The sequence below is a fragment of the Amblyomma mixtum genome, chromosome 2 (assembly GCF_055824585.1).
Source record: "Amblyomma mixtum isolate Tamu chromosome 2, ASM5582458v1, whole genome shotgun sequence".
Lineage (NCBI taxonomy): Eukaryota > Metazoa > Arthropoda > Arachnida > Ixodida > Ixodidae > Amblyomma > Amblyomma mixtum.
Genome location: NC_143013.1, coordinates 21,990,900 through 22,006,233, shown reverse-complemented (window position 1 = coordinate 22,006,233; position 15,334 = coordinate 21,990,900). Strand labels below are relative to the sequence as shown.

Genomic DNA, 15,334 nt, shown 5'->3' with positions numbered 1-15,334 from the left:
AGACTGCAGGTTCCATCACTTTTTTTGAGGTAGTTTTTCCTCAAGCAGGTAAATTGTGAGGTGAAGCATGATTTACAGGCAGGCTCTTAATTCTGATGGTTCACACAGAGAGACCAAAACATATCTCGAAAACTACTGGCTCTTGCATCTTGATTGATTATCCGTACAGTTCGTACTGTTGAACCTGTCCATTGACGGTTAATTTATCTTTTGTTCTTTCTGGCGGATGTCTTCTATTAAGGAGCTCTGATGGAGCTGTGTTTGCTACGTTCGTCAAAATAAACGCTCGGTATTTTTTTATTTACCGCCATCAGTGGTTAAGGGGACGCACTTCATGAAGCCTGAAAAGCTTTCAGTTCCCATTCTCGGCAAACTGAGGCGAACATCGTCTCAGCCGGCACGATCGCTGGCACGATCGGCACGCCGCGGGGCCAGAACGATGCGCGTGCCGACGAGTACTACTCCATAAATGTCTTGATTGCTCATAAAAGTTGCTCCCCTGTTTTTAAGTGCGGAAAAATTAAAACGAATGTCCACTGTAGCTAAACGATAGTGCTGTCCTCTACCTTGTGTTTAGAAAGGGCCGCTATATAGCTCTTTTCGTACTTTGTAAGCTTTGCCAGTTCTGTTCTCCATAAAATGGTAAAATGGCTGAGGGGGGCCAGGGAGTGCACAATGGAAGACTCTAATGCCAGGCCTTTCTCTCTCTACCTTCGTTTTTTTTTTTCTTCATGGTGCGTGTCATTTTTATCTTCACTTAAAATGATATCAGAGTTGTTCGGGGCGCACGTACCAGCTTCTGGAAGCAGTGCCACGGCATGGCCTATTGGTATGTATAACGGGGACTGCATGCAGCCATGATTTATCGACGCTTTTAATAGACAAGCGCAGGAAAACAACGAGACTAACTGTCAATAGCACTTTTTTATATAGATTGATATGAATTGCTTCTTTGAAGCATTTCCTGCGTTTTGCAATAATAGGGGTTCCTCACAACCGGCCAATGTGATCAGCGGCCTTTAGGGAAGAAACTCATGATCACTAAGTGTGCAGGTGAAAAGGAAATGATGAAGTGCACGCTGCTGTAACTGGTTGCGTGGAAAGTTCATCAGCCACGCAGTGTAGAATTGGAGAGAAGACACTATACAGATATCGTTGGTCTTGAAAAAGTAAATAAAAGGGTCCTGGCTCATGCCACTTATAACGGGCTAATTACATTCATTACGGGAGGGGGGCAACAAAAATAAGAGAAATGGTGCCCTTCTCATATATAAGACACTATAAAGAATGAGGTCAGACAGATCTCTTCCGTAGCAGTGATGTATCTAGGGAAAGGACACTACAGAAGAGTAAAAAAATTGATATCATTTAATGTAAGATGATCACTTTATTGTTACTGACGCTTACACATTCGCCCCGCCACGGTGGCTCAGTGGCTACGGCGCTCGGCTGCTGACCCGAAAGACGCGGGTTTGATCCCGGCCGCGGCGGCTGAATTTCGATGAAGGCGAAATTCTAGAGGCCCGTGTGCTGTGCGATGTCAGTGCACATTAAAGAACCCCAGGTGGTCGAAATTTCCGGAGCCCTTCACTACGGCGTCTCTCATAGCCTCAGCCGCTTCGGTACGTTAAACCCCATAAAACGAAACGAAACGTTTACACATTCAGTTTAAGCAACCTGTCAGCGTTAAATTTTGCAGCACCTTTGATAGTCTCCTAGTAATTTTTTTTCCTATTAATCTGCGATATCTCATTCTCAAGCAACTCGCACAGCATTGGTTCCATAAGTGAAACCGGTTTCAAGCCGGCAAAAATGCCGGTTTCGTTTGAAGGCTGCGCACCCTATCCTGAGCCTCTGAGTAAGCGTCCTGTGTCGAGTTAGTCGTCGACATTACAACGCAACTTACCAGTTACCACTGAAAGGCAACACGTCCAAATGCGCTTTTCAACCTAAGTACCAGCAAAGGTAAACAATCCATGCAAATAATGCACACTTTATTTTTAAAAAAATAAAGGGAACTGCATTTTTAAATACCTAGTGTAAGAAAAAAGTAACCATAACAATTCAAAGCCGCTCCTTGACAGCATGCAGTGCGTATGTCATGTGCGTGCAATCCACCCAGCTCCAGGAGCGAGTCAGCGGGTTGTAAAATGTGCCATGGATGAGCCGGACGTAGCAGCCACCTGCAAATAGAACATACAGTGAACATATCGCCATCACGTGTTTATAGAAAGAGCTAATTTTTTTACCTACGGCCACCTCGGAGACCACGTGTCACAATGGAATCTCAACGAATCAGCTCACCCACCAAGAATTGATTACAAAGGTAAAGAAACGCTTCTTCTTCGATTACTAGGTGCCCCTACAAGAGCAATGTCATCCTGAAAGTGTTTCTTGTAAAGGTGCAACACGAACGGGGTAGCTAAAGGGACAATATTTAGCTACTGCAGTTCCTCAGCTCAGTTCTCTTCTTCGTTTTCCCTCGACTAGCACTTGTGAGAATGATGTCCGGCCCTTCAGGGCTGCAACTATTTGCTGTGACCCAGCGCAGCAGACCGGCGCCAGGAGCCACGCGGAGGAACGTGAGCGGTGACATCATAATACAGAGGCTGCTTCAGTGCAGATAGATGGAAAGCAGCAGTGAGAAACATAGAAGAGCTTACTTCGTGCTCCGTTCGCGAGTGATAGACAGCGCATGAGTTCGTGTAACTCAGTTAGCTCATAGCGACGTACTCGCACATACTCACTCACAGCAATGTACTGCTTTCGCTGTCTCTGACTGCTCCCCATATTCAAGGGGTGACTTCGGACCACTTTATTAAGCTTCAGACTCGACTTAGCCTGAACTTGTCGGTGGTGTTGACCATGGAGGCTTTTACAGAACACGGGCTCGTGTGAGAAATAAACTAGAAAATTTCCTCACAGTCATTTATGCAACCAGGGATTTGAAGCACGCAGTTATAACTGTTCTGCTCCAGCTACCCAACACTTAAAAAGACTGGATGGACAACTGCACAGAACCTCTTGCATGTGCCAAGGCAGTACAGTTATTAAGGTTGATTTTGTGTGGTACCTAAGTTTTGGTCATGAATTCTCGCTGAGCAAAATCAGTGTACCATGCTAACAAACCAGATAAAGTGAACAGTGATGTTCACATTTTTTTTTTGTCATGCCCTCCAGCAATACACTCTCATCACTCATGCACTCCAAGAACAGAGTGTTTTTACAGAAAAAAAGGAATCTCAGAAAAAAGTTGGACATCATTTTTGCTCAATTTTTCTAAAAATGCTTTGCAGCTGTTATGCAACATCTGTGATTATTATTTCTCTTACATGTTAAGAAGCAAGTGCGAGTATTGAAAGTTCTCTGAATACTTTTGCCTCGAGTCAAATTTCTTTGAACAATTCACAGTATAATAAAAAATTATTGAAAATTGAAAAGCTATATAATAACCTTCCTTCACATGTGTCGTGAAGCATTACTATACTCAATTAACTTAGGCTCATTGTGTGTGGTAAGCCTTGATGAAGAAATGTGATTGTATTGCACTGGAACCTATTCAGAGCACAAGTGCAGCATGCAAAATTCACAGGGACACCCAATTGCCTTGAGTAATTGGGGCAATGCAATGGCATTAGAAACTGTTGATGCCTTTATCAGAAGTGATGTCGCTTCCCTCCGTCCAATGGACAAATTTTATGACCGACTTTCCTGATCTGGCTCATAATGCTGTCGCTTTAGTAAGCCAGAAACTACGAAAACTGAGCAGAGTGCAAACATTTCACAGAACACAGCCTCTCCACCATAACCTGCTCTTTTCAAGGCGCTTCTTGGATGCATTGAGAAACGCTAGAACTTTGCAGAATGACAGCCACATATCAAAATTGAACCACTGAGCTTCCATAACACACTAGGGCACGTTTTCACAGAGTAAATTATACAGCCTAGTTCGCAGTCTAGACCCTTCAATGCATTTATGGAAAGAAAACGTATGTGACTGGCCCGCTTTGTTGGTGGACACCTCAACCACGCTGCGAAAAAAACAACAAAACAAAAACAAATGCTGTCTAAAAGCTTCAGCTGCCAGCTAGCATTTGTGTTTGTCCATTTGTGTTGGCACTTATTTGCATCTCTCCACCACAGCAGCACTGACTAGAAAGTCAGCACTCCTGCTTTATTTTTTTTCCCCTCTCATCGCCTGGTTGAGGTTTCCACCAAAAAAGTGGGCCAGTCATACACCTTCCCTCAAATCCAGCGGAGGGTCTGGACTGCGAATAAGGCTTCACGCAAGTGGACCAGGTTACACCAACTGTTTTTGCATGCTTTGCCAGTGTAAGCTATAACTGTGCAGAAGAAAAAAAAGAAACCCTGGGGGAATGACACTTACATGATTCTAAGGCTTCTTCCATTTGTTCCGGAGGCACAAACATATTCCAGTCATGGAGGCCAGGTGGTACAATGCGAAATATATACTCCGCAGCGATCTTGGCTATTAGGTAGGACGGAACTGTGCGGTTGATGGTTGTGAAGAAAAGGGAGCCACCATCCTGCCGCCACAAAGGAATAAAATGAACTCATTGCACTTTCCGGTGTAAAAGCATCGGGCAAAGAAAAGCTTTCCAATTGCAGCTTTAAGGGTGCAATTTACGATCATGCTTAACATGCAATTAAAAATAATAATTTTTTTATTGTTTAAACTTTTGGACCGAGCAGTTCACTGCTAACAACTGGTGTCTCATTATGTTAATACTGCTTTGAGAGGCATTATGTGCATGAAGCTAGTAGGATTTAAATCAATAAAGACTATGGAAAAGATTATATAACACCAATCAACAACTCAGGAAAGGCACATCGCAAGCCAAAATACAAATCTATGTCATATCTTTGCAAAACAGCATTTCATGTGTTTTACCATTATTGCCAACTTGAGGTGCCTGTTTCTTGCTATGTGCAACAATGCTTTTGCATGCTGCCATATATGCAGCTGTGCGCAGTACACCCTTATTAATAAAATATTATTGTCACTTCATTCAGTTAATCCTTGCAACTGCCTGAACAGTATAAACACTAAGGAGCGAGAGAGCGTCAGTGAATGAGAATGCAAGCACATAAATAAACAAAATATAATAATGTATTGTGTCAAGGCATATTCTGTATTAAACCAGATAGGCAGCATGCTAGCTAAAAAAATAACTGACTGGTTATCACTTATGAGTTTCTCCACCAGAAATGTGTATGGTGGGCTATGAGTGATGCTAGCGGAGAGCTCCAAAACAATGCCATTCACATGGGAACTCTTCCACTGCACTGAAACCTCAATTTTTGCACTTTACCTCCATTGAAATGTGACCGCTATGACTTGATATCAACTTTGTGAATGATCAGCTAAAGTACTAATTGGCTGTTGCTCATTTTGACGAATCAAACCCTCGTAACCACCTTAGCAGAGCAGTTGAGTTTGCTATGGTGCACATAGCAAACTCAAAAACAGCAAAAGAGCAACATTAAAATGATTCTACAAGCAAGCCATATTAAGTATGCTGCAGCTCTCTTTAACAAAGTAGTCTGCTTTGTCATGTACAAAAAAGATGGGTCATGCTAACTGGAGTACAAACCATAAATGTCTGAAGTTTTAGAATGCTTGCGATTATAATTATGGCTCACAATGTGCAATACAATCACGGAAAAAAAACAACCAATAATAGCCAATATGGAATGTGTGTGGCCTTATGATCAAGTCATCTTTAATGCAAACTATGCTTCCAGCACAACAGAAGATGCAACAAGAAAAAAATGGTAAAAGCTCATAGGTTAACAACTAGACATTCGGGATCCATAACTAGTGCTTCTGTACTGTTTTGAATAGCTCCCTTCTTTATCATGCACTGCCAACTGGCCAACACACAAGCTCGTCGACTATCACCTCACTCGCATGCTTTGATTTGCGCAAACATCCACATATAACAGCCCGCACTGATGCAAACTTAAAATGCATATTGCCACAAGCATGCCCCTTCTGTACTGCTCCCTTTTCTCTTATTCATTTCATGGCGGAGTTAGTAGGGAGGCTCTGCATAACAGCTGCACAGGGAAGCTTTGCGGGCAAGCCGCAACATTTTATCCCCCCTTCCCTGCAATGCGAACCTTGATAGTCATGAACACATTATGATGGCTCACCTCTGTCAGCTCAACGCAGGACTTTACAAAGCTTGAGTAATTTTGGACGTGTTCAACAACCTCACTAGCCACAACTGCATCATACTTCGCACCACGCTCCAACAGGGTCTTTATCTCAGCAGCTTCGTAGGTGATGTTATCTTTAATTTCGGGATCTCGGTCTGCGTGTGCCCTGGCAACTTCTATGCTCCCAGGTGTAGGGTCTATTCCAGTCACTGTTGCACCTAGCCTTGCAAGTGGCTGCAAAGAAGAAGAAAGGACTGTATGTCAGAAAGCCTGCAAGCACAGCACTTTAACAGGTCATGAAATGAACAAACACGCAGAGACGTCATGGAGGCATTAAGTCTGTTTCAAGCGTTTTTCTGGATTGGGGATGACACACTGATGCAGAAAATCTACGGCAGTTTTCATAACATACATACTGCCTTGGCCGCCGCGGTGGCGCAGTGGTTATGGTACTCGGCTGCTGACCCGAAAGACGCGGACTCGACCCTGACCGCGGCGGTCGCATTTCGATGGAGGCGAAATGAAACTTCCGGAGCCCTCCACTACGGCGTCTCTCATAGCCCGAGTTGCTTTGGGACATTAAACCCCACAAAACCTAAAAACAACCCAGCCTTTCCTAGAAGGAATTCGTCGGGCTAGTTGGTCCATGACATAAAATTACCAGCAGAACAGAGGGGGCATATAAGACTAGTCAGCGTTGCTGTGTGTCTCCTATGACCCGTCTGTTGCGCTGCTAATGACTTTCCTAGCGAGAAAATACAAAGCACGCAAGAATGCCAGTGAAGCCAGTAATTCAACATGTATGAAGACTGCAGCCAAAACCGCTGAACTTGGGACAAAGAAAGCCGGTGGAAATGATCACACTTATTGTTGAACGCAACTTTTCTATGTAATGATCAACACTTTATGAACGGCACCCCAGGTTTGATAAAGAACGCGCCCCCTAACCAAGAAAGAGGAAGTAAAAAGAAAGCACTTGCTGCCGGCTGATAAGTGGAATACGTTCCCACATACCTCGGAAAGTAAACCGCCACCGCAGCCAACATCGAGGATTTTCAATCCTAGAAGCGGTTTTGTCCGAGACGTAGGGGACGGCTGCTCAGCCGACCTGCGAGTCTGCAGAAGTCCGTCTCTTATCAAAGGGACACGCAAAGCGTTCATTCTCGCCAGGGCTGAGAATTCGCCTTCTGGGTCCCACCATTGATGGACAAGTGCGTCAAATTTACTGCGGTTTTCTTCAAAAACTGTGGATTGAGATAGCCCTGTAGAACTTGCTTCTGCGGCCCTGTGCCTGAAATAAACAGATTGACACTCATGTCTTGACAGCATACATATATAATTTTTTTTTTAATGCACCAAGTTTACCTCGTTTGAGCCAAGTTTCCTCCTATGTTTGCTCTCGAGTAACCAGATATCAAAGTTGTTCTTAATCGCGCCCACATGATGGCCGCAAGTAATACTGTTAAAATGACACTTTCCGATTCACGTTGGTGTTTGAGAATTAAACACTAGCGCTTTCAGCACGGACGCGCAAACTCAATTACAGTGATCGGTGAGAGCACCAAAATACCAGATTACACCACGATAAGCGACTGGACACAACATAAACAGTTCTTTCCTTCCTCCATGATCATAAACAACCAGAGCACATGGTTTGCAGTGTTGCTGGGCGGCTGCCGACTTGCCGCCGAAAGCAGCCGCCCGATTGAACCGCTAGCCGAGTTTCTCGGTTCACGTGTTGCCGCTCCCTTCAGCTGGTTCAGCGTCGCAGTCTCGCTGCAGTCGCAGCGTCGCGTTGAACGATAGTTCGTTGTCTCGCGTGTTGTGCGTCCTGTGCCCGCACTGGGATAAACTGATCGACTGCTGCCAAGTGTAAGCGAAACTTTGTGCTACATCATGTGCTTTGGAGATTTATGAAATGAGGGAAAAAGCGGCGGGTAGTGTATTTGCACGTTTACACCCTGACTTGCTTGGTGAGTCATTGGTAAACTGCGAAACGACTGATCCGCTGTTTGCTGTTTACACGATCTGCGGAATTTTCGGCTTCAGATAACTCTTGCTGTCGTCGCATGACTTCGCAGTCATTGTTGTCTTTACTGTTTTGCTCTAATTAGGCGTTGTTAGAGTTGTCCTCGCCAGCGTAGTACTCGTGACTGTATTGTCTGTTGGAGGCGCATATGACAGCGCGTATCACTGGCTCGACGCATTTCTTGAAACGCTCTGTACTTCTCATGTTTTAGTATTATATGTTTTACCCTCATCAGATGGCGGAAGACCGAGAAGTTCTACGCGAGGTATGGGAGGGAAGGCTGCCTGTGTGCTTCAAGCTTGCAGAGCAAGAGGTCTACACAATGCAGCAGCCTGACCCTTACTACGTAAGCATTGCTTGTGGCATCTGTGATCGTTTAGCAATTTGTACAAATTTTATCGAAAACATCGCATAGTTGACTTAAACGGTGGTATGTGCCTTTTCTGCAGCTAATGATTTCGAGAATAAGTTACTTCCCCTTGGTGGTTGACAAAGTTCACAAACACTTCTCCAGACACATTGAGGAGCGATATCATGGAAATGAGATGTGGCTCGAATACAACGGTCAGCCTTTAAAATGGTAAGAACTTCATGTGGGGTATTTGCAGCAGCTCTAAATGATAAGCATTAATACTGCCGTGCGCACAGTTTCACTTTCATTTTTTTGTTATTTTTATTTCAGGCATATGCCAATAGGAGTACTCTATGACTGTTATGCCAGTGATTCTACATTACCGTGGAATATTACAGTTCGCTTCCAGGTAATGGACTCCTTGTGATGTTTTTATTCTTTTCCGAACTGAAATGACTGAATTCTTGGTTGCCGTTATTTACTGTGCTTGTGTATGTTTTGCGTCTGGTATCTTCCAGGAATTCCCAGAAAAGCAACTCCTACACTGCGGAAGTCGAGCAGTTGTCGAATCCCACTTCATGTCTGCCATCAAAGAAGCAGACATGCTGAAACATCGCAGCCAAGTAGTCAGTACAATGCAGAAAAAGGATCACAACCAGCTTTGGGTGGGTTTAGTGAACTCAAAGTTTGATCAGTTCTGGGCGATCAACAAGAAACTGATGGAACGTGTCGGTGGAGAATGCTTCAAGCACATTCCCTTTCGGCTGTACACAGTAAGTGCACTTCAACTTCCCAAAACACAGCAAAAAGATACAGCGTAGTAAGAGATACAGGGCATAGTGAGAGACACAGGCTGTATCCTGTCTGTGCCGTGCTGTATTCCTTCGCTACATCACACCAACTAGCCCAAAGTGGCCCTTATTGAATTCATGAAATGTTTGTTTTGCCTATAGGCAAATTTTTGTCTGCTTCATTGAAAGAATGGGCCTTTATATGTGCATTGTCATATTTGTTGTTGCTTTGCCTGTATTTTTGGATTAAAATAGTTGTTCATTAACCAGAACCCTCCCAGCTGTTAACTGGTCCCAGCTGTCATACGTTCTTTTACGCGATAGCGTATACAGCTCGTTCGGTCGAAATGCCGTCAGCGTAGTAATAATCGAGGGCTGCGTAAAATCATATCATGGTAATTTATGGTTCTAGTGATTGATAATTGATTAGTGTGTGATAGGCAATGACATTAATGAAATCATTGTAATTAACTGATTAATTAAAGAAACTAAATAATTGGAAAAAGCGGGGTTCAAAGGTGTCAAACTGCTGAGAATGGAAAACAGATGATGAGCCAAAGAACCTAAAGAGTCTCATCAGCATCAGATGATGCACCAAACGGTATAAACTATCGCATCAACTCGTAAGCGCTGCATAGGAGTCCTTCAACCTTTTATCTTGTGCACATTAGCCATCATTGTCTTATATTATGTGCATTTGTAAAGGGTCAGTTGAAACTGGGATTTTTTTATGTGGTAATGTTTGTATTTTGTATCTCACCTGCTAGGGCTGTGAGTGAAGATAACTGCATTATGCTGACTAAGTCAGTGCTCTCTCCTCTCAATAATTGTATGAGTGTTAGCACTGAAGTCTCACAGTCCATGCCATCATCTATCTGTCCTTCATCTTACATACTCTTTTGTTCACAATACCTTAGGCTGACAGCACTCTTGTACAAAAGCTAGTCTCACCAGTGACCCCTGCTGGGGAAAAGACAACACTAGAAACACTCTTGCAGCAAGTGGTACCCCACATCCTTATCGGCGGTGAGTATCTTCATAAGGTATTAGTATGCGCGTGGTATGCCTGAATTGCTAGTAATTGACTGAGCTGGGGCCTTCACATGTGGAGTACCTGGATCAGATGTTTGTTTTTGCATATGATTTGTAACAGACAGTGGTGAGGTTTCCATGTTTTAAATAACTGCTCATTTGTTTTTATTGGCTGCTGCTGATTAGCCTTCAAATCATATTGCGGAAAAAATAGCTTATTTGTGTGGCGCATGTATAAAAGCAGATGACTCTCTTGTATCTGCAGTGTTTGTTTTTTGTCATAAGACAAAGCAGTTATGCCTCTTTACCAGTGACGTGATAAGGTTGCGACTGCTTCTTGCTCTATTGGTGGCAGCATTAAGACCAAGTAGTCAAATTGGCTAACATCTCCTGGTTACATGTTTGACATGACTCGCCATCACATAATCGTTGTTGTATCTGGATGCATTAGTTAGCAGGCCCTCCTCGAGAGGGCACTTTCAATAAAGTGTTTGTGAGCAGCACAATATGTATGTAGGGTTTTCAGAATGTGTGCAGTTTGAAGGTGCAATGGTTCATCCTAACGGAGCTCATTTCAGACTTGTTAATTTTATCAGGTGAATTATGACATGAGAAAATGCAGGAGCGATGGTGAACACATGCTTGATTACACAAGGAGCAGTCAGTGGAAGCTATCCTTAAGATCTACCTCATTCTTTGGCTGTTCTGCACTTTTGCTGAACTGCTGGTGTTTAAAGTCGTAAAGGTGACTTCCTGTTGTTTCTTTTTAACTATGAACTTTGAAAAGGATTATGTGAGAAACAAACAGTTGCACACAGAGGAGAGTTACCAATGAAAATAGGTTGGAAGGAAATTTTTGCCCCCCTTATGTTGTGATAGAAGTCTCTTCAAATCCCTTGTCATCAATCAGTGTCAACATTTTCAGGTTTCAAGTTGCAAGGGAAGTACCGACATTAACACGACTATTCTGTCATATTACCTGGTTTTCGTAGTTATCTTACTGCAGTGTGAGAAGGACTGCACTACATATTATTGGTGAAAAATTTGGGAGCGTACCATTACTTGTATAAAGATGTGGACCAGTGAAAACACTATGGGATGCATTTTGCTTCATTTTGTAAGCACAAGCTTTCGCAACAAACAGTTTGTTGTGACTCTTTTTCACGACTACTCTCACATGCACATGACAACATTCCTTAGATTCTTCTGAAGGCTCTTCTCTGCTATGCATTTGCATTTGTCAGTTGCCGCAGAAACATTCCGGTGAATCATTGAGAACTCTTGCTGCTTGCAGTTGCCCTTTAAGTGCTTTGTCAGGTGTTGTTATCATTTGGTATCATTGTCATATGACTGTCATACTAGACACTGAGTGTAGTGTATGCCGCCACAGCAGCTGTACCTAGTGAAATAAGAAAGGAAAGGTGCAGTAAAAGAATGTTCTGTACTACTTAGGAGTCGATGTAAATGCTTGTCACAAAGCCATGCACGAAACATCAGATTAAAAAAGAAAGAAAAGAAGCTGTGGTGGGGCACAGGAGAGTTTTCATAGTCACCCACATTGAAGATGTGACAGCTGATTGAATAGTTAGTACTTTCCTGCAGCGATAATTGTATGAGGGGCTCTCCGGTGTGAATGGTGTCTCCATAGGCATTGCTGTTGGTAAATGAAATTCCCTTTTCACCTATTTTCACTGCCCATGAACATTTCCGAGGTTCCTTAAGAGTGGCAGTTTTCTTTTTTTGCTGTCCAGATGGAGCCAAGCACATGGTTGTCACACATGGAATTCAGGTGCCACTAGACACACCACTGCAGTGGATGAGTGAGCACCTCAGCTATCCTGACAACTTCCTGCACCTCTGCATCCTACCATGCTCATAGCATGTGCAAACATGCTCGTCAGAAGCATTTTAAAAATTTTATTGCACCCTACACGGGCGCAGCGTTTCGTGGAGGTGTGGACAAAGCAGGCTTATGGCATCGAACAGGTGGGCTTAAATGGGCAGGATGTCTATTTGAATATAAATTTCTAGCACAGCTGATAGCTGTTCTCTAGGACTTATGAAATGCATTGTTACGAAGCATTAGATTCTTTTGTGAGCATTTTTTTGTACTGTGAAGTTTTCTTTGAGCATATCATCCATAGGCTGGTTCTGCTATTATGTGTGCTTTCACTGTGGATGGCTGTGCGTATATTGTAGTAGTACGGTATGTGAGCAACTACTAGCAAAAAAAAAAAGAAACCAGCCTGGCTGAAATTTGATTGAGCTTACTACTGAGTTTGCTGGGACCTCTGATCGGTTGCAAGCGACCATGGATAGATGACGGATATGCTCTGCAATATTTTTTCACTTACCTGGAGGATAAGTACATTCCTCTCTGATAAATGGAGCAGAGAAATCCATTTCTGCTTATATGCTGTCAACCTTTATTTATTTATTTTTTTCAAATGCTGAAATAATTTCGTACACAATTTGTGGAGCTTGAAGAAAGCTGGCAGACATCGTATACACACATGTATAGAGCTTTAGATGTTATTTTGAAGCCTGCTTTAGTCGTGTATATTGAAAGTTCTTTGCCACCTTGAGTTATGAGCCACTCTGTATTCCTACATAGGTGTCTGCAACAATCATTTCTGTCAGTCAATTTTAGGTACTTTTAAAAAAGTGTGTGATGTAGATGTTTGGATTGTGGTTATGTGTATATTTGTTTCATTAGCACACTAAAGTTAAAAAGATAGGTTTGAATGATGTTTTAGAAATTGTGTTTGTGTAGATTTTGCTCGTCTCTTTAGCGTGGTTCATTTCCGCATTGTCTAAATTTATGTGATCTTACTGTGCAGTGTGTGTGGTTTATGCATTGTTTTTTATTTATTCAGTGTCATGTTGTATTTCAATTGAAGAAAAAAAACTTATGCTTTATAACATATGTGCCTGCAAAACTCACATTTAGTCTGTGATTGTGCTAGTGAACAAATCAGAAAAATTCTGTGTGCATGTGGAAAGACAGCGGAACTGTACCCTTTAGCAAGTACATTCAGAATGTCCACTGGAGTTTCGGAAAGAAAAATCAAATGTAACTAAGGCATCTAATTTACTGTAGCATGGCATCATGTTCATTACCACATTTTAGGTTACAAGAGAGTTCAAATGATTAGATTAATGGCATGCCCACCATTGTCTTTCTATGCTGACAAAACCATGTCCACCATGTCGTGACTACCATTGCTTTTGGTTTGATTCTAACTGTACCAGTGAGCTAAATTGGGATTCAGTGTGCATTGTATAAATTTATACTTCGCAAAGTTTATAGTGAGGTAAGGGGCAGCAAGTCTGACATAACTCAGCGCTGAGACAATTTCTGCACATACCTTCATTTTTTTTTTATTACTGATTATAGCAGCGGTTCTTCAGATACAGTGTAAATGGTAATTTAAGTATGAAACTAACATTTGGAACTCACCTTTCAGAAATAAAGCCGAGATTCTAAACACTCAACATGGTGTCAAAATATTTTATTCCAAGTAGCTGAAGCCAACATTCAGGTAAAAGAATACTGAACAAAATAAAGTTATCGACAGTTTGTTGCATGTCACCGAGGGCTTTGGAAGCACTAAAACAGCAATACTAAAATGAACTGGACTTAATCATGGTAATGAAAACCAAGATAAAATGACATGCATGCTTCATGTACTTTCGAAAATTATGTGCAACACAAACTGGCTGCAATACTGAGTCTACTGTACACCTAAGCACACCCTGGTTTTATGACATCACAAGAAAAAAAAAAATGAGTAAAAAGACACACACACACATGAAGTTTGCGCCAATACCATACCTTCACTGGTCTAAAGTTGCAGTATATACGGTTTCGTTGAATGCATTTTGTTCTGGCAACAATGTGATTTAGCCCCAGAACACTTCGTGTTCGAAGAATTTGGACGGGCGCGTTTTTTGAGCAAACAATAACCCCAAGAAACAAGGAAAGCATCGAAAGCTGGCGCATCACTTGCATCGGCGCTTTATCAAACAATGTGCGGAGTGCTTTGTTTGCCACTCAAAACAAGCATTGTCTGCGTTAGCGCTTTTTCAATCACAGAGCGACACACGTTATCTGCACCGGCGCAAACCTTTCCAAACACTGCTCCATTGATACCGAAAGCACTTTGGCGCTAGTATCACCATCGGTATCCATGTTTGTTTACAAACGTCAAAACTGTGTATAGCAGTCTGAAAACAAATCGGGCTAGACTCCCATGCACCTACCATTTGGTCATGGCTGGATACCACCGTAACACTGTCTGAAGCAGTTTATAATGCTATCACTGGAACCTCGTGAATCTAAATAAGCTAGTGCGTGCTCCATGCGACTAACGTATCACAACAAGCCTTGGCACGCGCAAAGGTGTGCCTGCTACTGAAAGCACAGAACCAGTCCTACACCCATTTCAGACACTGACTACAACTTGTCCAATCTATCAATGTTTGATGTTAATAAAAAAATTTCATAAGTTCTCTTGCTGAGTTACTGTGAAAAAATAAAGTTTGTCGATTACTCAAACAGCACGTGGAAACAAAGGCATGCAGGTGGTAGACAGCCGTGGTCCCCTCCAGAACAACCCCACATCCTGTGCTGCTTGAAAGAGCTGCTCAAAAGGAGGTGAAGGTGTTGTACGAAATGCTTGCCCATTCCTGCTTTAATGGAAGGTTGTGGTGATAGCTTTCGTAAACTACCCATTCTATTCTAACTGCCACTCATACAAAATCTTTCCCAGCTCAACTGGTTTATGGAACAATTCCCAGCTGGTTCCAGTTGGTATCAACTGGAACCCAGTTGGTTCCAACTGGAACCAGCTGGGAATTGTTCCATAAACCATTTGAAAGGTACTGCAAGGGAACACTGATCTGTGAAAAATGTCTGCCTGAAAAGACATACAAATCATTAAAACA

At 42.6% G+C, this 15,334-nt stretch overlaps 2 protein-coding genes across 2 annotated transcripts; one reads left to right on the top strand and one right to left on the bottom strand.

Annotated features, from left to right (window-relative positions):
- Positions 1–1,977: 1,977 nt before the first annotated feature.
- Positions 1,978–7,893, bottom strand: LOC149358653 (ubiquinone biosynthesis O-methyltransferase, mitochondrial-like). The gene is made up of 5 exons (XM_089570806.1): positions 7,549–7,893; positions 7,198–7,474; positions 6,178–6,417; positions 4,388–4,547; positions 1,978–2,183 (listed from the first exon to the last, which is right to left on the bottom strand). Exons 1-5 carry the CDS (start codon positions 7,623–7,625, stop codon positions 2,065–2,067), a joined length of 873 nt encoding a protein of 290 aa, XP_089426932.1. The 5' UTR covers positions 7,626–7,893; the 3' UTR covers positions 1,978–2,064.
- A 108-nt stretch (positions 7,894–8,001) lies between these two features.
- Positions 8,002–13,882, top strand: Atg5 (autophagy protein 5). Its single transcript, XM_089570807.1, has 7 exons — positions 8,002–8,055; positions 8,448–8,558; positions 8,662–8,792; positions 8,895–8,973; positions 9,083–9,337; positions 10,273–10,381; positions 12,139–13,882. Exons 2-7 carry the CDS (start codon positions 8,448–8,450, stop codon positions 12,264–12,266), a joined length of 813 nt encoding a protein of 270 aa, XP_089426933.1. The 5' UTR covers positions 8,002–8,055; the 3' UTR covers positions 12,267–13,882.
- Positions 13,883–15,334: the final 1,452 nt, after the last annotated feature.

Excerpts from the sequence above, each read along its gene's own strand:
- LOC149358653 (XM_089570806.1), bottom strand. The coding sequence starts at position 7,625 with ATGTGGGCGCGATTAAGAACAACTTTGATATCTGGTTACTCGAGAGCA. Across the intron at positions 6,418-7,197 it reads GTGGCGGTTTACTTTCCGAG|CCACTTGCAAGGCTAGGTGC; the intron begins GTATGTGGGAAC and ends TCTTCTTTGCAG. Across the intron at positions 2,184-4,387 it reads GGAAGAAGCCTTAGAATCAT|GTGGCTGCTACGTCCGGCTC; the intron begins GTAAGTGTCATT and ends TTCTATTTGCAG.
- Atg5 (XM_089570807.1), top strand. The coding sequence starts at position 8,448 with ATGGCGGAAGACCGAGAAGTTCTACGCGAGGTATGGGAGGGAAGGCTG. Across the intron at positions 8,559-8,661 it reads AGCAGCCTGACCCTTACTAC|CTAATGATTTCGAGAATAAG; the intron begins GTAAGCATTGCT and ends CCTTTTCTGCAG. Across the intron at positions 8,974-9,082 it reads ATATTACAGTTCGCTTCCAG|GAATTCCCAGAAAAGCAACT; the intron begins GTAATGGACTCC and ends GGTATCTTCCAG.